This window comes from Curcuma longa, chromosome 4, assembly GCF_044706935.1.
Source record: "Curcuma longa cultivar G26 ecotype Majalengka, Jawa Barat chromosome 4, ITB_CL_G26_1.1, whole genome shotgun sequence".
NCBI classification, from domain to species: domain Eukaryota; kingdom Viridiplantae; phylum Streptophyta; class Magnoliopsida; order Zingiberales; family Zingiberaceae; genus Curcuma; species Curcuma longa.
Genome location: NC_133864.1, coordinates 13,191,399 through 13,215,449, shown reverse-complemented (window position 1 = coordinate 13,215,449; position 24,051 = coordinate 13,191,399). Strand labels below are relative to the sequence as shown.

At 37.4% G+C, this 24,051-nt stretch overlaps 4 protein-coding genes across 4 annotated transcripts; 3 read left to right on the top strand and 1 right to left on the bottom strand.

The window, feature by feature from the left end:
• The first annotated feature begins 577 nt into the window (after positions 1–577).
• Positions 578–7,789, top strand: LOC141826698 (ABC transporter G family member 28-like). Its single transcript, XM_074713977.1, has 14 exons — positions 578–816; positions 901–977; positions 1,352–1,624; positions 2,550–2,613; positions 2,712–2,858; positions 2,994–3,028; positions 3,418–3,491; positions 3,788–4,650; positions 4,917–5,213; positions 5,344–5,820; positions 5,904–6,052; positions 6,870–7,159; positions 7,261–7,385; positions 7,633–7,789. The coding sequence occupies exons 1-14, from the start codon at positions 578–580 to the stop codon at positions 7,787–7,789; spliced, it is 3,267 nt and encodes a 1,088-aa protein (XP_074570078.1).
• A 312-nt stretch (positions 7,790–8,101) lies between these two features.
• LOC141826696 (protein KINESIN LIGHT CHAIN-RELATED 2-like) lies at positions 8,102–10,491 on the bottom strand. Its single transcript, XM_074713975.1, has 2 exons — positions 8,826–10,491; positions 8,102–8,480 (listed from the first exon to the last, which is right to left on the bottom strand). The coding sequence occupies exons 1-2, from the start codon at positions 10,463–10,465 to the stop codon at positions 8,231–8,233; spliced, it is 1,890 nt and encodes a 629-aa protein (XP_074570076.1). The 5' UTR covers positions 10,466–10,491; the 3' UTR covers positions 8,102–8,230.
• A 297-nt stretch (positions 10,492–10,788) lies between these two features.
• LOC141826697 (serine/arginine-rich splicing factor SR45a-like) lies at positions 10,789–23,883 on the top strand. Its single transcript, XM_074713976.1, has 8 exons — positions 10,789–10,934; positions 12,664–12,690; positions 12,767–12,853; positions 12,988–13,099; positions 15,494–15,643; positions 16,237–16,300; positions 23,415–23,622; positions 23,711–23,883. The coding sequence occupies exons 2-7, from the start codon at positions 12,668–12,670 to the stop codon at positions 23,564–23,566; spliced, it is 588 nt and encodes a 195-aa protein (XP_074570077.1). The 5' UTR covers positions 10,789–10,934; positions 12,664–12,667; the 3' UTR covers positions 23,567–23,622; positions 23,711–23,883.
• LOC141826239 (protein ANTAGONIST OF LIKE HETEROCHROMATIN PROTEIN 1-like) lies at positions 18,850–20,260 on the top strand. The gene has a single exon (XM_074713483.1). The coding sequence runs from the start codon at positions 18,953–18,955 to the stop codon at positions 20,258–20,260; it is 1,308 nt and encodes a 435-aa protein (XP_074569584.1). The 5' UTR covers positions 18,850–18,952.
• Positions 23,884–24,051: the final 168 nt, after the last annotated feature.

The following is a 24,051-nucleotide window of genomic DNA, read 5'->3' as shown; positions in this document are numbered from 1 at the left end:
GATTAAAGTTATTATAAAATCACTATAAAAGTCATTAAATTGTTGTTATGATAATGTAGCAATCATTTAGTGTTTAAATAATTTTGGTGTTAATGAAGCCATTTTGATCTAAATTAGGATAAGAGTATTTTTAATACGAAGAATATTGAATGTTTTCTCATAATTATTTTTTTTACTTTTTTTTGTAGCTTTATAATAATAATAATAATAATAATAATATTATTATTATTATTATTATTTTGTTTAATGAGGATAACAGTAGCGTACTTGAACTTGTTGACTTATTTTGAACTCTCGAAGCTTCAAAAAACCATGTCGTCCTCCTCCTTCCTCTCGTCTCCCTTCTCTATTCTTAGCAAACCCATCCGCCTCTCAATGATCCCTCCAATCTCTCCTCGCCTCTCCCCTTTCCACTCCCTTTCTTCCTCCTCCTCCTCCTCCTCCTCCTCCTCCTCCTCTTCTTCCTCAGCAGCCACCATGCACCATCCAAACCGCCACTCCCATGGAAGAAACTGCCCGATTCCACCCGTTTGATCTCCTCTGACTTGCCGCCGAAGCACAACTCTCTATCTGAGCCATGGCGGACGCACGGCCCTGCCGTGGGCTGTCGATCGTCTTCGTCATCTGCGCTGCGCTCCTCCTTGCTCGCCTGCCCCTGGGGCGATGCCAAGGCGACGAAGACGACTACGACGACGACGACCGCAGCCAAGGTGCGTCCAATGTGTTCGCTACCGCCGTCTACTCCCGGATGATGAACCTAACCAGTATCTTCGCTGAGGACATTGGCAGGCATTTTGATTTCTGCGTCAAGGACACGTATGTTTGCTGATGCTAGCTCCTGTCTTCCTGGTTCATCTGGATGCAGGTCATTTATTCACGTTGTGGTTTTGTTGGTTCCAGGGATAAGGAGTGGAATGAGGCATTCAACTTCTCGTCGGATTTGACCTTCCTAACAAAATGCGTCAAAGAGACGAAAGGCATGAGCTTTACTGTTTCTTTTCCTCGTACCAATTCAGTCTGTGAGATGCAATGCCTTTTTATATTTGAACATATCAAAATTAATAATAATGATAATAATTTTCAACGTTGTATACCAGCCATTCAGCCTAAAGTAGACGCTGAGTAATAGAGGAAGAGTCTCAGGGAATAAGAACTCATTAACAGTTTAAAACAAAAATTTTCCATGCCACTAACAGATTTTAAATTCGCTACTTTTTGTTAAATTCAGTACAATACTTAAATTCTCTCTTTGCCTACTTTCTAATTGCATTGCTTTTGTTTCCATAAAACGATATAGCATAGCGTATCATGCATTACTACACTTCTCATCCTTCCTTAATTGAATTGACAGGAGATCTTCCTCACCGCTTATGCACATCAGCAGAAGTGAAGTTCTATTTCAGTAGCTTCATTCAGAATAATGGGGCAAAGAATTTTTTAAGTCTTAACAAGAATTGCAATATGTCATCATGGTTATCTGGATGTGAACCAGGATGGGCTTGCAGTGTTGACGAAAAGGCAAAAGTGGATCTTAAGGAAGAGAAAAATATTCCTATCAGAAATGTTAATTGCCGCCCTTGTTGCGAAGGCTTCTTTTGTCCTCGGGGTATCACTTGCATGATGCGTGAGTATCTTGAGTTTCTCTCTTAGCTTCTGATGTGTTGATTGCCATGTTTTTTTTGCAGTATGATTTGTAATTATGCTTTGTTGAAGTATGTTAACAGTACATTGCGTTGCAGGAATTCCTCCATTCTTACACACATCATACACTGCTTTAATAAAATTAGACGTACGTAATATATGTCAAAGATTATGCCTGCACATGTTCTACTATTTCATCTGCATTTGGTTCGGGTGTCTCTTCTACCCATCTAATAGACTTGATAGCCACTAGGCATTCAGTTTAACCAAGTGGTGGAAGATTTGCGTCAAATTTTGAATGTTCGACCTGAATATTGTTTGACCTACCAGTTGGGACAATGCAACGAATATGATAGTCCAAATAGTGTTTGGATGTTGATGACTTTTTTAGAGTATGTGGACAACAACCATACTGGTTTTGTAGTTTTTAAACTTGCCTACGTTTAAGTTTAACTAGACCACTGGACCATGGGGTTCCCTTATAAGTTGTACTTTCAGGTTTCTGAACTTTCAGTTTTGTTACCCCTCATTTCTTGCAATTTTGTTGTTTGTGTAGGGGTTAGCACTTAAAGAACGTTTAACATAATTCTACGATTTCAAGAATTATATTCCTAGATAAGGTTGCCATCATAAAACTTAAGTATCTTTTGTTACTTTGACAGTTTGAATATTACAGTACTGAAACAACTTTGTCTTTGCTACAACATAAGTGAAAAAACATGTAGAGGTTCTGATTCTGTTGATTAAACCATAATGAAAAAGATATCTTCCTGGTGTCTTATTCTGATTTTTATGGCTCACAAAAGAACTAGGCTCTGCTTTCTGCATATACATGCACATATTTACTTCTATTTAGGTTGGAAAATATTGAACAAAAACAAATGATTGTTTTCTTTAATGATCTGAAGCCTGTCCACTGGGAGCATACTGCCCACTTGCAACATTGAACAAAACTACTGGTATCTGTGATCCGTAAGTTGATCTTGATCCCTCCAGAAGTTCCATCTGAATCATATTGATTATTCTTTGCAATCTTGTGGATTACATACTGAAGTTTGAGATATATTCAGCTACAATTACCAGATTCCTCCTGGACAGCCTAACCATTCATGTGGAAGTGCTGATATGTGGGCAGATGTTGAATCTAGTGGTGAAATGTTTTGTCCTGCAGGATCCTATTGCCCAAGCAATATACGAAAAGTTTCTTGTGGCAGTGGGTATTGTTTCTTAATCCTTCTTGTGCAGTTTCTTTATTGGCTTAGTGAAGGCAAAACTGTTCTGTTCTTTGTCATTCATACTGTGTAGAAACAATTCTTGTTTCAACCTTACAACTTATCCATTCTCTTTTTCAGATATTATTGCAGGAAGGGATCTGTTTCTCCCACAAGTAAGTTGATTCCACTGAACAATTCACCTAGCCATGCTTTATATCATTATTGACTGTTGTTTATTGTAACCAATAAATCATGACATACTAAGTGTAAACAGAACAATTCTTGATACTGTTTAGCTTCTGCTATTAGATACAACAGTTGCTTCCAAACCTTATAAAGTTTTTTCTATTGTAGTCTGACATAAGTTGTTTAATTAGACAATTAAAACAAATAAAATATAGCAGCTTCTTCCACAAACCATGGTCTTTTTCTCGACTGGTGGTGCTTTTTTATCCCTAATTTTTACCAAAGTTAAGTTCTAGCGCATGCATTTTGATTTTATTTACACTTTGTGAGCTTTAAGCTTCTATTTGTTTATATTGATGATATAATGGTTTTGCAGGATGCTATAAGAAAAGTTCTTGCCCGCCAAATTCTACAAATCAAGACATTACTATATTTGGTGCCTTGCTCATGGTAAGATTTACTTGGTTTCTAGGTTATTATATACTTATATTAAGTACCATAGTGTCATAAGTCTTCTAACTAATAATAGATTTGGTCATCTATCTTCGTAGTTCTGTGACATATTCCTCCAGTCCAGCTCCAACCTGCATTTAACATTTTCTAAACCATGTCAATAACTCAAACATCCACCAGTGACTCTAAATGAACTTTAAATTATCTGGATTCTAAGACTAATACCATAAGTCAGACGATTTTGAAGAACAATTATTCTTCATTTGTGCTGAACTTCTCAATTAATTGTGCAGGTTGCATTGAGCCTTCTGTTGTTGATTATACATAATTTTTCTGGCCAAATGCTCACCAGTAGGGAGAGAAGACAAGCAAAATCTAGAGAGGCTGCTGCAAGACATGCTAGAGAAACTGTCCAAGCTCGTGAAAGGTGGAAGTCAGCTAAAGAAGTTGCTAAGAAGCATGCAGCTGGCTTACAGACGCAGTTATCTCGGACCTTTTCTCGGAAAAAGTCTTCTCATCAACCAGAGACTCCAAAGGGTTTTGGAGCCGTATTTGGTGATGCAGGAGGCGAACCAAAGAAAGAAGAGAATAACCTTCCCAAGACGATGCAATCTTTAGAGAATGATCATGATAGTTATGACGGCTTCAATATTGAAATAAGAGATAAAAATGTAAAGAAAAATGCACCTAGAGGTAAACAAATGCATACGCGCAGCCAAATATTTAAGTATGCATATGGACAGATAGAGAAGGAAAAAGCTATAGAAGAACATATCCAAAATAGGACCTTCTCTGGAGTGATCTCCATGGCCACTAATGTTGAGGTTAGAACTAGACCGCCAATTGAGGTAGCTTTTAAGGATCTTTCTCTGACTTTGAAAGGGAGTAAAAGGAAACTGCTGAGGTCAGTAACAGGAAAGATTATGCCTGGTCGTGTGGCTGCAGTCATGGGCCCTTCTGGAGCTGGGAAGACAACATTTCTGAATGCAGTGGCTGGGAAAGCAACGGGGTGTGACATGACTGGTCATGTTCTAATAAATGGAAAAGCTGAACACCTGCGCTCATATAAGAAGATCATTGGTTTCGTTCCACAAGATGATATTGTTCATGGGAATTTAACCGTCGAGGAGAATCTTCGGTTCAGTGCTAGATGCAGGTATGAGAAGTTGGGTGTTGTGAAGTGAAGATAGGATCATGTTCCTTCCCTTCCAACTTAATTGAAGCTTCACATCATTGTTGCACCAAAGATTGATTTATCATGCATTTTTAAACTGCACATACCAATCTACGATGGATCTGATTTTATTTGTATACTGTAAAGTGATAGACAACATCCTCATTTCTAATCCTCATTACTAAAGGACAAATTTCTGCCTGTATTTTTCTGCTTTTCATCAAATTCATCATTGTTTTCTACTGCAGGCTTTCAGCTGATATGTCCAAACCTGATAAGGTTCTAGTTGTGGAAAGAGTCATCGACTCTTTGGGTTTGCAGGCAGTAAGGGACTCACTGGTTGGGACAGTAGAGAAACGTGGTATCTCTGGTGGACAGAGAAAAAGAGTGAATGTTGGTCTGGAAATGGTCATGGAACCCTCTCTTTTGATACTGGATGAACCAACCTCTGGTTTAGATAGTTCTTCATCTAGCTTGTTGTTACGAGCTCTCCGGCGCGAGGCACTTGAAGGCGTAAACATTTGCATGGTTGTTCACCAACCCAGGTAATGTCAGGATTTAAAGACAGTAAAATGCTGAGTTACCAAACAATTCTAGATCCCATTTACTTGTTAAAGAAAATGCTGCATTGCTTGATATGGGCAAACAATCCTAACTAATTTTCTTTTGATTCAGCTATACATTGTTCAGGATGTTCGATGATTTAATACTTTTAGCCAAAGGAGGCATGATCGTATACCAAGGATCAGTGAAGACGGTTGAAGAGTACTTCGCTGGTCTTGGGATCAATGTTCCTGAGCGTGTCAATCCTCCAGATTACTTCATTGATATTCTAGAGGGTCTAGTAAAACCAAATGCAAGTGTGAATTATAAAGAGTTACCACTACGATGGATGTTGCATAATGGTTATGAGGTGCCCCGAGATATGCTAGAAGAAGCCGCTGATGCCGATTCATCTCTAAGGGGAAATCAGGAGAATCCTTCCAGCACTAGTTCTGAGTCACAGTCACTTGCTGGAGAAGTATGGGGTAATGTCAAGGATATTGTGGGGCAAAAGCAAGATGAGTATGCTTACCAGTTCTCCAAATCCCAAGATTTGTCCAACCGCAAAACTGCTGGAATTTTGAAGCAATATAGATATTTCCTAGGAAGGTAATTATCCTAACTAAGATACCTCCAAACTGCACATCTATCATATTGATACAATCAACTTGTTTTCATCTTTTGATGTTCAGAGTTGTGAAGCAACGTCTACGAGAAGCTAGAGTCCAAGGGGTTGATTTTCTTATTCTATGTCTTGCTGGTGTGTGCTTAGGAACACTTGCTAAAATGAGTGATGAGACATTTGGTGCCCTGGGTTACACATACACCATTATTGCTGTTTGTAAGTTGGAGACAACTAGAACTTACATGGTTTCTTCTTGTGTGTATATTTTTTTTTCCAAATCACTCAATTTGCAAACATAATATGCATAATGCATGTAGTTGGATTCATAACTGTAATTAGCAGAAATTTTCTAGTTTCAAATGCCTTCAAACCCTTTTTTTGTTTGGATATATACAAAGAAGTTGTAAATACCATTTCTAACCCAATTCAGATAGTACAATTCAGTCCTGAAAACATTGCAGTATCCTATTGATCTACTCATTACAAGTATTATATTATTAAACATTTGTTATTCATCACAAGCTGTTAAAATTAACAACACTGAAAATAGTCCAAGCAGATGGTGTCATTATAGAGGTGGTAATTATTGACATGCATTTAAAGTACCTCCAGCATCAATGTAGCTAAAATTGTATAAAATCCTAAACCATAAAGAAAAGTTTCTCCTATGTTTTTCATAACATGCATTTTATCTCTTTCTTATGGATGAATTCTTTGTATCTTTTTGGTTGTTTCCCAAGTATAAAAAGTTGTCACACATGTATTCTGTGTTTTCATAAACTAGAACAGTGGATGGAGGCTCCTGGATAGGAAACTATAGTCTATCACTACCTATTTGCTCAATTATCTATTCAACTATATTTTATCTAAACTCGATTGCTCTGAATTTTTTTTTCTGTTTAGTGAATGTTCAGCTTTATTTTAATTGTTTACTTGCCTGTTCTTAATAGATTTTGTGTTGATGCATATGAGATTGTATATGAAACAGTTTCTCTTAATGAATCTTTTTCTCTCTTTTTTCTTCAAATTGCAGCTCTTTTGTGCCAGATCGGAGCATTGAGATCTTTTTCACTTGAAAAATTGCAGTATTGGAGAGAAAGAGCATCTGGCATGAGTTCCTTGGCATATTTTCTAGCAAGAGATTCAATTGATCATTTCAATACATTAATTAAGCCTATACTTTATCTCTCTATGTTCTATTTCTTCAACAACCCCAGGTCTTCAATCGGAGACAACTATATAATTCTGGTCTCACTTGTTTATTGTGTGACTGGAATAGGATATGCCTTTGCAATCTTCTTTCAACCAGGCTCTGCACAACTGGTTTGTCCAATATCAAGTTTTCTCACATCATTTTAATACTACACTCTAGCTCTAGTTTTTTGTCTGATGCTTCCTTATGGATTTCATATCTGATATTGCAGTGGTCTGCATTATTACCTGTTGTTTTAACTCTCATAGCAACTCAGCAAAATACTTCAAAGTTGATTGCAGACTTATGCTACACAAAGTGGGCTTTGGAAGCATTTGTAATTGCAAATGCTGAGAGGTATGGCTGAGTAGTCCTTACTTTAACTTGCACTGTTAGTAAATCTAGTGTTTAACAGTAAGAATATCCATTTAAGTATCTATATGGAGCTTGCATATCCTTGTTTTTTTACTGGCTTTAATGAAAGATGATCATTTGAAGATTGAAAAGTTTTAAAATACTGAGAATAAGAATAATAATAATAATAAAGATAAATTCAGTTGGCAAGAAAACTTGGATTTTCCCTGACTTTTTCTACATATTTCAGGTATTCCGGAGTATGGTTGATAACAAGATGTGGTTCACTTACAAATAATGATTATGACATTGCAGAGTGGAACCTGTGTATACTTATTCTCATTCTCTATGGCTTAGTCTTCCGTTGCATAGCCTTCTTTTGTATGGTGGCTTTCCAAAAGAATTGAGGCAAAGAATATAAGAATGTGATATTGCTTCTGTAGTGATTCTTTTTTACGTAGGAGTTGATGTAATTTTGGTACTCTCCTACAATTAGGTTATGTAAAGAGAAGAATAGGACGCAATTAGATTGTTCGTAAAGCCGAAAGAGAATAGTTTTGGTCATACATGCTTGAATGTTTCAAGGTTGTGATAATTTTTGAACTGTGATTATGTTGAAATGTCTTTCTAATTCCTACTGTTGTACTATGTTACTCTACTTGAGTTTGGTTAAAATAAATTCAAGACTTGAAATGCAGAGATAGCAGAAACTAAAAAAATTGTGGAACTAAAATAAATATGACCGAAGGATTTGATGATACCTTATTCGTGACCCACTTTGTCATTTGAAAAATGTCTAACAAAAGTAAAGAGGTCATCATCGTTTCAGACAAAATCAGATCTTAAGATTAATGTTGCGCATCTTTGGCAGGAGCAGGAGCAGTTTTATTAGACGATGATAAAACTTCCTGGATAAGAGCTTCAGCTTTAGGTGATGATAAAACCTCCTGGACAAGTGCTTCAGAAAGTGGCCCAAAAGCCTTTTTCTTTAGCTCTTCAAGAAGTCTGGTTGCTGCTTTAAATTCATCTTTGGCACTTGAACCATGACTTGCCCATGCATCAACAACTCTTTGTTGGAATTCCAAAGCAAGGGTATAGCTGCATTTAACAAACAATGCAAAGTTTTACAAAGTTATTGCAAAAGAACAAAGGAATAGCAAACCTTGATAGATGTAATATAATAACATAAATAGGCTACAAAAGTCAGTTGTAAGCATATCGATCATGTAAAGAGGAAGGCACTGTTGCATAGCAGAAGCATGTTTCCATATAATGTATGCACTGCTATCTTTATTGGGTTCTGCCTATCTAGTAACATGACCTACACAACATACACAATGCCTGCCTACAAACAAAATCATGTTTCAGTAACATGTAAAATCCAATGGAATAGCTTGCACTTCAGTGAGGTCTGCTATATGCTGCTACTAAAAGGATTCTTACCTTCCCATTGCAGAATATGCATTAGCAAGGCTCTGGCTTGTTTGAATAGAATCAGCATGATGTGGACCCAGCGATACGTCCATGATATCCTTTGCCATGGCAAACATTTGTGCAGCTGATTGTGGCCGGTCTATCTCAGTGTAGGCTGCTCCCAAGTTATTGTATACGTATCCAACTCCAAAGTGCTTTGGCCCAAAGCTCTCCTTCATTCTCTCGGCTGCACTTTCCAAATATGGAATAGCCTGGACAACTCTTCCTGCCAAGAGAAGCAACCACCCAATCTTTGCTGAGACATTTCCTTCCATATGCTGCTCCTGTGGAATCTTCTCCACCATGGCAAGAGTTCTTTTCAGCAATGATATAGAAGTCTCAAGATCGTTTAGTGATTCATACAAAGTTGCTATCTCCATGTAGGCTTCAGCGACCTTTTCAGGTGAGACGGATTCCTTTTTCTCAAGAATACCGCGAGCAACCTCCAAGCAGCGCTTTGCATCAGAAAACTTCTCTTGGTTGCATAAGGCTTTTGCCATGGAGATAAACACCAAAGCCCTAATCTCACTCTCCTTGTCAGTCTGTTGAACCACCCCTCTGAGAACGTTGATGGCCTCATCATATTTCCCCAAAGCAATGTGGATGTTGGCTGCATCAATCTCGGCATGAAGCAAATCCGAGCCACCCATACCCCAACTCTTCATAATCTTCTGAGACAACTGATTCTCTTCCAGAGCCTTATGATGCTCCTCCAATCCAGTGTAGATAACCCCAAGAAGTCTCCGATCATGAGCCACCTCTACTGAATTCTGCCCCAGGTGGGAAGTATGAATCTCTAATGCCTTCAAACAGAGCGGCAATGCCTCCTTAAAGTTCAAAATAGCTGCATATGCCTCTGCTAGATCGCGGTGAGCAATGCCCAATTCTCGACTATTAGGCTCCAAGATAGAAACTTTAATATCCAGACATCTCCTGAGATTCACCAGTGCCTCCTCACGCCTGCCCATCGCTGTCTTGGTGTTGGCAAGCTGGAGCTGGACGGCGTGGCTCACCGGCTTGACATCAAACTCACATTCAGAATCCTCACTCTCCAACGAGCTTAGAATTCTGTTCGCCCGATTTAAGAACCCTAAGCTGTCGTTAAAACGCTTAAGGTCGTAGCTGGCGGAGCCGGCCAGGTGGAGGGCCATGGCCACGGAGATGGACCCGCCTCCGTCGACATCAAGGATCTTGAGGGCGCGCAGGCCAAAGCGGAGGATTTCTTCGTGGTCCTTGGAGCCGATTGAGTCCAAATGCTGGCCGACCTTCAGGCAGGCGAGGCCCAGCCGGTCGTCGCTGGGTTCAAGGGCGGCCTCCAGGGTTCGGAAGGCGGAAAGGATGTCATCTGTTGTCGTGGCGGACTCGAAGGCTTCCTCCAGATCAGAAACATCCTGATTCCTCCGCCGGCGAGGGGAGGGGACCGTAGCGGAGGCGGCGGAGTCGCTGCCGGTCTGGAGGGCGCGAAAACGCTGGCAGCTGGGAAGAGCGTTCGGTTGGGGGAGACGAGATAGGGAGGGGCTTCCGCAGAGAACCTTGATCAGATTGCGAGATGATGAAGGTTTCGCCTTGGCCGCGAGCGCGGCGAGAAGCAGAGAAGCGCCTCTTCTCATGGCGCAGCGGTAATGCGAATTAGAAGCCGCCGGAACCCTAGTTTAACCCCTGACGCCTATGCGCGTGTTCTTAGAATACTACCGGTTGGTGTGAGCCACTTGGGCGAGCCTATGCGAACCCAATCGAGCAAGTTGGTGAGTCGGGTTCGAGCCACATTTTTATCTAGAGAACATTTATATTTTACCCCAATATTTTAACTGATTTTGCAAACTGACACTAATAAATTTATTAATGTTGAAGATTATTATTTGTTTATGTATTCAAAATTTTGCATTTTATTTTTATTAATCTTCTTACCGGATCAATGTCCCATACGACGCGCCTCTGCTTCACGAGTAGACTAGGCCAGGCTTGGCCCGGGCTGAACGAACTTGCTTGTTGCCCTAGCCGCCCTCCGCCATCTTCCCGATCGCCTCCGTGCCTTCGCCGACCGCCACATATCCTTGCGCCTTCACTGACTCCGGCAGGGTAACTCTTCGTCCACCTTTTCCTGCTCTTCTTCTCTATTCTCCCCTTTCCCCCCCTGTTTATCCTGCTTTTCTCTAGAACTCTACCTACTTGTTTGATGCACTAACTGAACATTGAAATCGTTTCAGTTTCATTCTCTTATTCGAATCTTATTGCACTAGCTGATGTTATGTAGGATTTACATTGAGTTCTGTAGTTTTTTTTTAAAATAATTTGCCTTTGTTTTGAAACGTACTTAGATATAGATATAGATGTAGTAATTCTTTAATTAGATCTTCGGATCTAGTCAGTTCTAATAAAAGGTATTACAGAAACCCCTTTCAGTCAGATCTGTAATTTGGGATTTTTGGCTCATCTGAGCCCCTAGTTCGGTAAAGTTAACAAGAGAGACTAATGAAATAAAGTGGAAATAGATGAGTTGAAACGGATAAGAGAGAACAAAGGATGCGAGAAGAGGAAAAGAGAGGAGAAAGATGTAATAACGGACATGGACTTTCCACACTGACTAGTCAAAACTGTTGCACGCTAATTTAGACTAGAGTTCATGTCATTTTGTAAATTTGTCATTTAAAGCTAAATCTGGATGATATAAATATTTGTTGAGCTGATCTCCACATTTAATATTTAACTTATATGATGCTAAATTATTTAGTCTGGAATGTTAGTTGGAGTTAGAAAAAACAATTTATTTTAATGGAAAAGAGAGGAGAAAGATTGGTGAAAAAAATGCATTTTTATGATGGAATGTTAGTTGGAGTTAGAAAAAACAATTTATTTTAATGGAAGTATTGGTTTTTGTGTTTTGCTATTATCAACTCACGATTTTAGTCATTAATGTTTATGGTCAATTTGTATTGAATATTTTCTGGGTAGTTAGCCTTACTATCCATTACAAATTGGGAAGAAAAATCATGTTCTTTTATCTATCATGTTCAGATTGCAACATTAAAACTTTGACCTTTCCAATATCACGATCAAGGTTTTTAAAGCATATCCAGGCGATGAGTTATTGACTCACTTCATGACACATTTGTGATATGCAGGTGCAGATGCAGTCTATGGTAAAAAAAAAGTTATTCATATTGCTTAAAGTCCTTGACAGATACATGACAACAAAGTATACAAATCAGCATAGCTAATCTATAATTCCACAAAATATGTTGTGTAATATATGTAGGTTTTCAAATCACATTTTAAGTTTTTCATATGATCAGATGTGGTTGCATAGACTACCTGATCCTACATACTGATGAAAAATCACATATGCTATGTCCAAAGGGGTCTTCTGCTGCATATGCACTAGCATCTGCATAAGTCATATATTCTATGTGTCTTCTGTCATATAAGCATGGTGCGGCCACCAAGACCAGTTTTGAAGTCATTAACCATGATATTCATTTGTGATAACTTAAGTTATAATTCCAGCATAAAATCTGTATAATGATATATGGTTCTCTTACCTAGGAATCCTATTCATCTCTTCCTTCATTGATGAACCACTGTTTATGCAATTGGATATTGCTTTCTAAAGTTGTATGACAGCGATATTATTCTTGAAGGTTGATAGTCAGATCACACTTCATGAAGATTTATTTCTATTATTATTTATCAAGATTTACTCATGATGTTGTTTATGTTGTTTGCTACATGATGTTATTGATAATATCCTGCGTATTGCCTTCTAATTGCAATTCAGAGATTTTTTTACTATAATGTTTTTGTTATTCAGGTAGATGTCGCAAACAAAAGAAGTGAAGTAAGTAGTCCTCCAAAATCATAAGCAACAGTTAATGTTCCATTCCCCAGTAGCTAACAAGCAATTTCTTCTCCAGGTATACCTCCCGATCAGTGACACCTCCACGAAATAGACACAGCAAATCAATCTCACCATCTAGATCAAGGTCAAGGAGTCGCTCCAGGTACTTTTATATCTTCTTGAAGGTTTAGGAATATTGTCAGTTCCTTTCTACAATTTTTTTCTGATTATAGTGGTTGTTGCAGTTAGTTATCTGATTCTTTTTTTTTCTATTATGCTGTCTTTTCATGTTTTCAGGAGCCAAGATTCTGCAGCTGCTGGTAATCCAGGAAATAACTTATATGTAACAGGCTTATCCACTCGAGTCAACAACAGTGATCTTGAAAAATATTTTAACAAGGAAGGCAAGGTATCGTTTCTAGCAGATATTCATCTTTTATCTTATCTAATTCTTAGGAGCTGAATATTGATGCTAAGCTTAAAGCTTGCATTCATTAGATACTAATCTTGAATTTGTTACAACTTTGCATCCCGTACTTCAGAACAGTTTCAGAATTTCCTTAGATCACTGGATGTGACCACTGGATCAGAATTTTATTCTCAGCTATTATTATTTTTTTCAATACTTGTATGTTGGCTTTCTATTTTTAAGTTTATCTTTGGTCATTTTAGAGTTACTATGTCAGCGAGTATTGACGATAATGTGTTGAATTGTTATGTTTAGCTTGGTATTTTATTATTTTGTTGGCAATTAACTTCAAGTTTTAGTTACATTCACTTATGCGTTGTGTTTTTCATTTGTTCATGTTTGGATAGCCGATCTTGATACAGATTGGCTGAGGCCTTTACAATATTTCCCAAGAAATTGACTCTTTAATGGAATCATTTAGAAATGACCACAATAGGTCAGGTCAATGAGGATTCAAAGGGGATTATTAGTGGGTAGTTCTGTGACTTGTGAATTTAGTGACGAAGAGTCGATTTCTTTTGTGCTTCATCATGTCTGGAACCGAATATTCTATTACATTGACTGTGCATGGCAACAGTTCAACCAATGGGAAGACATTGATGAAGAAAAAGAACATGGCCTCTAATGTGGTCTTCACCAATGAATAGGGGTTGGGTAGAAACTGATGTGGTATTTGTGTGCACAAGAACATGAAGTGTGGACTGGTATGACATTTGTGCTTGGCTAGATTTTGAATGTTGGCGGTCAATATTATCTATGTTAGACGGTAGATATTGTGTATATATTTGATATTATAGCTATATAATATTATGTTTTCGAGTTAATAATTTTAGATAGTGAGTTGATCCTACTGACATGCTATAAATATTGACATTAATAATGTTACACAATTAATTATGGAATGTGTTTATTGAACATTTAATATTATGTCTTAATGGTTGTAATATTTATAGGTATATAATTTAACGGTATACTTAACAGTTTAGTACAATGGATTATAGTTGCAAAATATTCGTGATTTTTTATTTATACAATGTTCATTACTATGCTTTTATCAGAATTATATATTATGATTATGGTGTATAAGTACAAATGAATTATCCAATACTGAACATTGCAGAATTTGTATATTTTTAATGTCTTTCTTTTTACAGCTAAGCGTCCTTTTAGTCTTCTAATTGGCATATTGTATACTATTTTTAACTTAATAAAACACTAATTTAAGCTATCTTTTACTAAATAAAACACTAATTTTAAATTGTAAGAAAACATATATCAGAGGGCATGGGTTTCCTGTGCCCTTTTTCTTTTAAAAAACAGAGAAAAAAACCATGGGTCTCTTTAATAAAAAAAAAGTAAAAATGGTTTTTCTATTGTCTCAAAAACATAAATAATTACTAACCAAAGTTATATAAAGTTGCATGAATTTTCAGTGTTTATTTAAAATAATTAGCATTTCTATTTATGCTTAAAAAATTTCAGTTGGAATTTATTAAATTATAAAATTATTAATTAAGCTTAAAAGTAACTTTCAAAATATGAATTGTTTTTAAACTATTCTTAGTAGAAAGTATTGATTATATCCAACATACTATTTGTGCATAAAGTGTATAATGGGCATAGGGTGCTCAAGCTCAATTTGCCAACTAGCAGGGCACATACTTCTCTTTGTATTCAAAAATGTGGGCAGCTGCACCATTAATTAGAAACGATCTCATCTGCCTTGACACGAATTACCTTATATGACTATTCGAATCCTTATCTGCCTCACAAAGCTTAACACCTGACCACTCCATTAGATTATATGCTTTAGAATGAGCCCAAGAAAGTTTTCATAAAAGGCTTTGGTGGTATTGAAGACTTTGCAAGGTGATGAGAGAGCCTTGGAAGAGATGGATCTTTGTGTGAGGAGATTCACTCGCCAGTAGAGTGTCCTTTTATCATTAGAGTTTTTTTAATGAATTTAGTGCAGTTACATTAACTCCTATAATATGGTGAAAGTGGATCAGTTTATAGAACTATATCAGCATTGTTTGATGCATGCAGCAAATGCATATTATGTAACACAACAGTTTGTAATTTTTTTCCTGATTTTTTGGTTGTCTATCAAAGGCTGATGTGGCACCAAAGGTGGTGGCTTCGACATTCTCGATCGTTTGGACTTCATGGTTAATAATAATCTGGAGTATCATGCATTATAAGGAGATCATTGAGTTAAAATAAGATTGTTAGATAGAGTTGAAAGAATGTTAGATAATTCTATATTTGTCCTTTTAAAAATTATTTTTTTAATATTAACATTTAATTTTTCTGATATGATGCTCCTTTGAATAGGTTCTGGAATGCAATGTCATTGTGGACCCTCGCACCAGGGAATCTCGTGGTTTTGCCTTTGTCACAATGGAGACTTTGGAAGATGCTAATCGCTGTGTTAAGTACCTACATCATTCTGTTCTTGAAGGCCGCTTAATCACAGTGGAGAAGGTAGCTTAGTTTCGTATCTCTATCGAATCATCTCTGTGAAATAGCCTAAACTTTAATGTTATCTGCATATTGGTTCTTTTCATCTTAGTTGTCTCGCCTGATAAATTTTGGCATCAGGTTGGTGTTGTGTAGCTTCATCGAAATATCATTATGTGATCATAACCTCCTCATGCCAACCTGAGCACTACATCGACATATTGAAGTCATGAAAATCCGACTATATTATAGAGGATAGCATGCCGTGTATTCCTTTTTTTCGCTGATTATTAACATCTTCTGGTATGCACAATAATATTATGTCTTGTAATAGTATTTAATTTAGCTTTGGTTGCATCCCTTCCTTGGTTAGCACTTGTACTTTCATCATACAAGAAATGCAAAACAGGTGTTGATTTTTCTCAACTTGATTATCATCATCATCCTTGATGATTGCCAAGCATATCCAGAATGGCATCAACTCAAACCATGAAGTGAAAATGATAATACTGCTGGCTGTTTCGCTAATTTACTTTATACTTTCAATTCAAGTGGCATAATATATATGATTTATCCAATAATTTGTTGGTTGTTTTCTCTTTGTTGTTTAATAACAGGCAAAACGAAAGCGTGGAAGGACACCAACACCTGGAAAGTATCGTGGTGCAAGAGAAAGAAGAGGTACACTATCTGTAGTTTATTTGATCTTATTAATATCCCAATGAACAGAAGTAAAGAAGAGGTAAACTATTTTTAGCTTCTTTGATATTATTAATTCCCAGGAACAGTAAGTAGTCTGCAAATACATTTGCCATTATATTTCTATTTCTTGTTTCTCAATATAGCTATTATATGTGCATTAAAAATGAGAATAAGTTCGTTGTTTCTTGGCTAGTTAGGATTTAGCTTTTCTTTGCAAGGCTATCCACATTCAGTTAATGCCATGGTTGCTCCTGATGCACTGTGACCCCCTTTTCTCTTATATACTTTCCAAATTTTCTTTTTTGATCTTTTAACAGTTTCTGGTATTCAGGCCAGTCCCACTTCTTTGACTTCTATTGTTTCTTTGGAATTAATGCCTCCATCTATTGCTTAATAAAAAGGGCATCTGCAACGGGCGTTAATCGCCCGTTCAAATGCCACGTTATAACGCCCCACAGCAATGTGGGGCGTTAACGTCGTTTAACGCGTTCAATGAATTGAACGCGTTAAACGGCTGCAGGTGGGCCCAGACTGCATGCTTTCTTCTTTTTTTTTTAATATTTTTATTGTTTTTATTTTTTAAATGTATTTAATAAATTAAATGATTAATTGAAACGGTTATTAAAATGGTTAATTTTAATTTTTATTAAAAAATTATAAATTTTAAAATTAAAAATTTAATAAAATGGTTGGTTTTTTAACGGTTATTTTTTAACGGATAATTTTAATTTTTATTAAAAAATTATAAATTTTAAAATTAAAAATTAAATAAAACGGTTAGTTTTTTAACGGCTATTTTTTAACGGCTAGTTTTAATTTTTATTAAAAAATTATAAATTTTAAAATTAAAAATTAAATAAAACGGTTAGTTTTTAACGGCTATTTTTTAACGGCTAGTTTAAAATTTCGTCTATAAATATCTACCAATGACTCATTATACTCTCCAATCCTACTCTCCCTGCAATCTTATTTTCTATTCGAAATGGATGAAAATAATAGGGCTTTTTTCTCAAATTTCTTGAATTCTACAAACAACCCACAAGAATATTCATCTTCCCAAAATCCACAAATTCCACCAAATTATCAATACCCATATCCATTTCCTCCCTCCACAAAATCTGCCAAATTTCCAAGGTTTTGGAAATTCTTTGAATCATCCAAATTATGCCCCTCGAAGTCCATATCAACAGCTTCCAGCCGAATATTGGCAAAATATGAGTCATCCGTATTTCACGCCGCCGGTTGCTCATGGATATGGTACCCCACACAATACTGGTATGTCTTTCACTCCTCCAATGTCGAATGAACCTGCAACTCCAACTTTTGTCCCGGAGACTCAACTTTCCGACCGGGAATCCCCAATTGAGGTGGTCAATGTTGAAAAAGTGATTTCAAATGCTGGGGGTACAAGAAAGCGTTCAAATTGGACAAAGGTTGAAGACGAGGTCTTAGCGAGAAGTTTTGTCACTATCAGTGATGATCCAATAATCGGCAATGATCAAAAGGCGGATGCTTTTTGGGGACGTGTTGCAAGCTACTACAATGAGAATCGTCCCTCAGGTTCAAAGACCAGAAGTGCAGATGTTATACGGTCACATTGGCACAATACAATCCAAAAGAAGGTATATCGATTTAATGCAAATTACAATAGTGTTTATAGTTCATATCGAAGTGGTCACAGTGACGAAGATATATTGAGGTTTGCGTATGAAAAATATCAATCCGAAAACAATGGCGTTGCATTCAATCTTGAGCATGTGTGGAGAATTGTCAAAGACCGTCCAATGTTTACTCCACAGTCTGTTGATCACTTTGTGGCGACAAAGAAGACGAGGACCTCAGAGTCAGGAGCAAGCAACACCTCTTCCAACCAAAATGTGAGTATAGACCTGGATGATGAAGATACTCGTCCAATGGGACAGAAGGCAGCAAAAAGAAAGGGAAAAGAGAAAGTAAATTCGACCATAGAGGATCTGGCAATAAACTACAATAATATTTTCGCAAAGTTCACTGAGTACACAAGCGTGAAGAAGTCTGAAGTCGATCTGAAGCAAAAACAACTCGAAGTAGAAGAGATTAAGGCAAAAGCTGCGTTGTCCAAATCTGAAGCTAAGAATCGTCACTTGAAGTTGAAGGAGTACAAAATATTGAACAAAGACACATCGCAGATGACAAAGGAGCAGCTTATCATTCATGAATGTCTATGCCAGGATATTAGGGCGAGATGGAATATCTAAATTGTTTACTTAATATTCATTTTCTAGTATTATTTTATTTTCGAGTGATTGTAATTTTTAATTATTGTATTTCTCATTTCGATTAATGTGATTTTCAATTATTATAATTTTGCAAAATAGTCATTGTAAACTAGCCGTTGGAAACTAGCTGTTTGGAAATTAGCCGTTGGAACTAACCGTTCGAACTAACCGTTGGAACTAACCGTTACAAATTAAACTAGCTGTTTGGAAACTAGCTGTTGCAACTAACCAAATTAAACGTTACAAATTAGCCGTTGTAAACTAGCCGTTGCATGAGGAAAACAATATATATAGACACATTGTGCTACGAGATTTTCATTCGACTATCATACCATTTCTCAAACACATATACTACAACGTGATTCCTCTAAAAATGTCTCATTCTACAAGTAGCTCTAGCTCAAGTTCCAGCTCGACAAGTGAAGACGAAGTCCATGTTGAAATCGATGAGCAAGATCCGGGTGAAGAACTAATGTTATTGGTTCTTCAACAACACCAACAACTTATGGAAGCATATCAAAGGAGGGACGCACACAAAAGAAGAAGGTTCATCCAAAGAAATCGTGAAGCCGGGCATGAGAGGCTCGTCAATGATTATTTCTCTATAAACCCGGTGTATCACGATGAAATATTTCGAAGACGATTTCGAATGCGAAGAGAGTTATTCCTTCGCATAGTGAATGCATTACAGAATCATTCAGCATTTTTTCAACATAGGGACGATGCTGTGCGAAGAAAAGGATTGTCACCACTACAAAAATGCACTGCTGCGATTCGTCAATTGGCTTATGGAATCCCCGCCGACCATCTTGACGAGTACCTACGTATGGGTGAATCAACTGCCATCAGGTGCCTTTTCAAGTTTTGCAAATATGTGGTTGAAATATTTGGTGATAGGTACTTGAGAAGGCCAAATGCTGATGATGTTCAGCGTCTTCTTCAAATGCATGATGAGAGACACGGCTTCCCTGGCATGTTGGGTAGCCTTGATTGCATGCACTGGAAATGGAAAAATTGTCCAGTTGCTTGGAAAGGTCAATTTACAAGGGGACATGGGTCACCAACAATCGTACTTGAAGCAGTCGCGTCTCATGACTTGTGGATATGGCATGCATTCTTTGGAGTCGCTGGTTCACGTAACGATATTAATGTGTTATATGAATCTCCGATATTCAACAATGTCTTGCAAGGAAATACTCCGGAGATTAATTTCACAGTGAACGGCACTGCATATACGAAGGGTTATTATCTAACAGATGGAATATATCCAGAGTGGGCTACTTTCGTTAAGGCTTTTCCTTGCCCGGAGGATCCCAAGAGGAAGTTGTTTAAGGAAAGACAAGAGTCTGCAAGAAAAGATGTCGAACGAGCATTTGGGGTGCTCCAATCTCGATGGGCGATTGTCAGAGGTCCAGCTCGTTATTGGTATAGGAAAAAGTTAAAACAAATCATGTTAGCATGCATTATTTTGCATAACATGATTGTTGAGGATGAAGGAGCTCACGTGACAAATTGGTACGATGATGAAGGTGACGAACCCGCACAACCTATCCATGGCTCAAATCGAGGATTTCAAGATTATCTTCAAACAAATTCTGAACTACGTGACACTCAAGTTCATCACCAACTTCGCGCCGACTTAGTTGAGCATATTTGGGGGTTGTACAATAATAATCCGTGAATTAGTATTTTATATGTTATTTTTAATTTCATCATAGTGTGGTTTATTGTAAGTTATTGTTGTATTTCAATTTTATAATTATATGTCAATTTTAAATAAATTTTATTTTTCCAACTTTATAATTTTAACCGTTTATTAATTATCATAAGACACATCCACTTTTTAATATTATTTTTTAAAAATAATAAAATTATTATTTTAAAAGTAAGATTATTATTAAAAATAATATTATTAATATTAATATTTTTAACATATTTTTAAAATGTATTTATTTAATATATATAATTTTAAGATAAGTGAGTGGATGGTGGGACCCATAAATAATGGATATTAACGTTAATAGGAATGTGGGTGAAAAAGGTATGATGTTATAACGAGTATGTGGCAGTGGGTCCCATGCTCTTTAATGAGGTGGAAGGCGTTATAACGCTTGAGCATTGTGGATGCTCTTATGCACTAAGTCTCACCATGGTATATGTATGTTAATTATACTAGCAAGTGCAATACCTCAGTGTTATCATCTGTAATGTATTCCAAATTTCTCTGAACATGCATTTTCAATTAACTAGCATGTGCATGCATCAGTAAGAGATATCATGCATGTTCAAAATGATATAACTATAGCACATATCATGAGGTGTAGCAAAGCTGCCATAATTAGGAAGCTACTAAAATAATGAATAACAAAAGGTAAAAGTGGTTTCCCTTGACTCAAAATTTCAACCAATTGTCCAACAAGATACCTTTGTCATCCTTAGCACAACACAATCACCTCATGCATTATACACATAACACCTCCATGAGTCTAGGCAACAATCATATCATACTCTAGTGACAAATCGTGATCTTCCATGGCCATCCTCTCTTCTAATTGGCTAAACTTGACTGCATGTTCTTCCACACTCCTCCTGCACACTGTGTCCAAACAGCAGTAATGGCCCCAGACAAGTGATCAATGTTCCCATGCCCTTGTACAATTAGCGGGGTGGCTCTTCTAGTGAGTCACCTTGCCCCAAGAAGACCGCCCTTATACAATTAGTGGGGATCCTCTTCTAGTGAGACACCTCGCCCCAAGAAGACTGTATGCTCATACATGGATACCATCTCATCCTGGTCACCACCAGCCTCAGAGTTTAGTTCCTCCTTCCAGATAGATGAAGATGATTTAATTTAATTGAGGAGGAGCTTGACATGCATCTCAAGTTTGCCAAATGTTATACAAAATATACTTTCACTTGGCACCAGAACAGGGCACTCAGCAACTGTTGCTGTTGCTGCAGCAGCAGCCACAACAATGAGGAATCTGTTCGCCCAAATCTGCCATACACAGTATGAGACCCCGCAGGCTGGTGGATCCCGTGAGATCTAAGATATCAGTTTTAGGCATTCTGGCAAATCTTAATTGATCATGGTAGCACATATCTTGTGCGTCTTTCTTGTTTGCTGCTAAGTTTGGAATGAAGCCTATCTCGCTCAACGACAGACCTTTGATGTGATTATCCCATTAGTGCACTGATGTATTTTAATCTGTTGCTGAAGATTTTCATCTAGGTTTCAACAATGGAGTTCTCCTTGTGGACTTATTAGATTTCAATTAATTTAACTTGATATTAGGCATGGATTGGCTACTACTAGATAGTCGTCATTCCCAGTCCTTATTCAACCTCCTGCCAGTTTGTTAAAGTTGTGTAGTTGACACCTCTAATTTTCACCTTGCCAACATGACAGTTGTGTCGTAACGCTTTGAACTGTGTGAAGATAAGTTGCCTACAAACCTTCTTGTCATACCTCTACATGTTCATGTCTTAGAGAATCACTCCACAAAACGTTGACAATCTTCTGACAATACACTGTAATATAACTAGCAAATAGGCAATCGATGTGCAGCATCTAGTTTTTATCACTGAAGTACAACAAGAATAAGTCCCAAGGAGAATTCTGTCATTAAACTCTAGATAGCAACACTTCTTCAGGTTAGAATACATCATCTTACAAGATGGCTAATTGACTACCCATACCCAAGGTCTGTTCTTTAGCAGGGGTCTCTTTCCCAACTTATCCGCTTACCAGAATGACACAAAAGAATGTGTACTATCAGTATCTCATATGGGATTTGCAGGAATGATGAAAACCGTAGATGATACACCTCACAGCAGATCCATGCTCCTAATGTGTCATGGGAAAGATTTGTGTGAATCGATATGTTGGGGCTCGCTGCTGCAGCTGTTGCTGCAACAGCGGCAACTGCAGACTGTCTGAGTTGGAGGTCAAGTGCCCTGTTCTGCCTGTTGTGGACAGTACTCAATTTCTAGACTACTTGTAGTAGAAGCATTCTTTCGGTGTCAATGGGCAAACATGAGATATATATCCAATTCTTTAACTATTGAAACAGATCATCTTACTCTCTCTGTCGAAGCAGAAAGTAAACATTGAGATTGCTGATGATGTGGATGAGATACCTCTGGGTTTAAGCATACTCAGCCTTCTTTTTGGAGCAAAGTTGATGGCTCATCAGAAGAGGCCCCTATTGACTGTCCTAGGGGATGGAGTATACTAGTCACTTGTTTGGGGCTTCTTATTCCGTTAGTTGGACAGGGTGGCCTCCTATTTTTTATGTTTATCCTGAGAAATCCCCGTGTTAGTGCACTCAACTTTCTTGGCCACGCTAACTGTCTGCTGGTACATGGGAATTTCTAAACATAGGAAGGCATAATCCAAGTCCCTGAACAAAGTTCTCCATTCTGTTAATCTATGTGGGCACAAGTTCATGCACATCAAATAGAACAGGTAGAGTATGCATGAATGTAGTTGAGTTTATCCTATTAAAAGAGAGGATGGCCATGGAGGATCACTATCGGTTGGCCATGCCTGCTATGATTGTTATAATGCTTAAAGGTTGGTACACAATGGAGTTTCTTAAAATAACAATCTCCAACCCAAGTTAAACTTTTGTTGTATATTTACAACTCCATGTATCCATTTAAATTCCACATAATTACGCACTTTCATAAGTATGCACCAATATGTGGTCACAATTCAACAATATGTATTCATCTTGCTGAAAACATCACGTCAACAGTTAACTTATGCTAGTGTTTTGTGCTCTCAGATAGTGCTCAGCTATTTTGATTGTGGCAATTTGTTGCATCTGCAGGTCATGATAGGAGGCGCTCCCGCAGCCATTCTCCACACTGGTCGCGTCACAAGGATCGTTCTCGTTCTCGCTCTCACTCTCGTTCAAGGCATGGGCGTGATCGATCCTCCTCACCATATGCACGGGACTCTCGAAAAAGGCACAGGGACTAAGGTGCAATCTTTGTCCCGTATCAGTGACAGCAATCACAAATCTGATTAGGAACACTGTAAGCCCTTTCCACCACCTTGTTATTCTTTATCAGATGCTTCCATTTCAATTTGTTGGATGGTCATCGCTCCTTTCTTGTTGAATAGGTACGCAGAATTTGGGATTTGGACTTTGAGAATGCTTACAATTCACGTATTATTGTGATAACTTAATGTGAACTAGTTAAACCATCTACTTGCTATGTTTGATTGATTCTCGACTTTGCGTTAAGAATGTTGTGCATTGTTTTGTCATTAAAAACATGAATTGTAATTATTAATTTAAGTGTGTTTTTTAGTAGATGACATGCATAATGTGTTTGATAAATGTGTGAATTTGTAAATGCAAAATTTGGCTTTCATGTGACTTTCGATTATCAATTGCATATGCAATCGCCTTCTTTGACTTTATATGTAATACGATCAGAGTTCGCTCTCGTATTGACCTT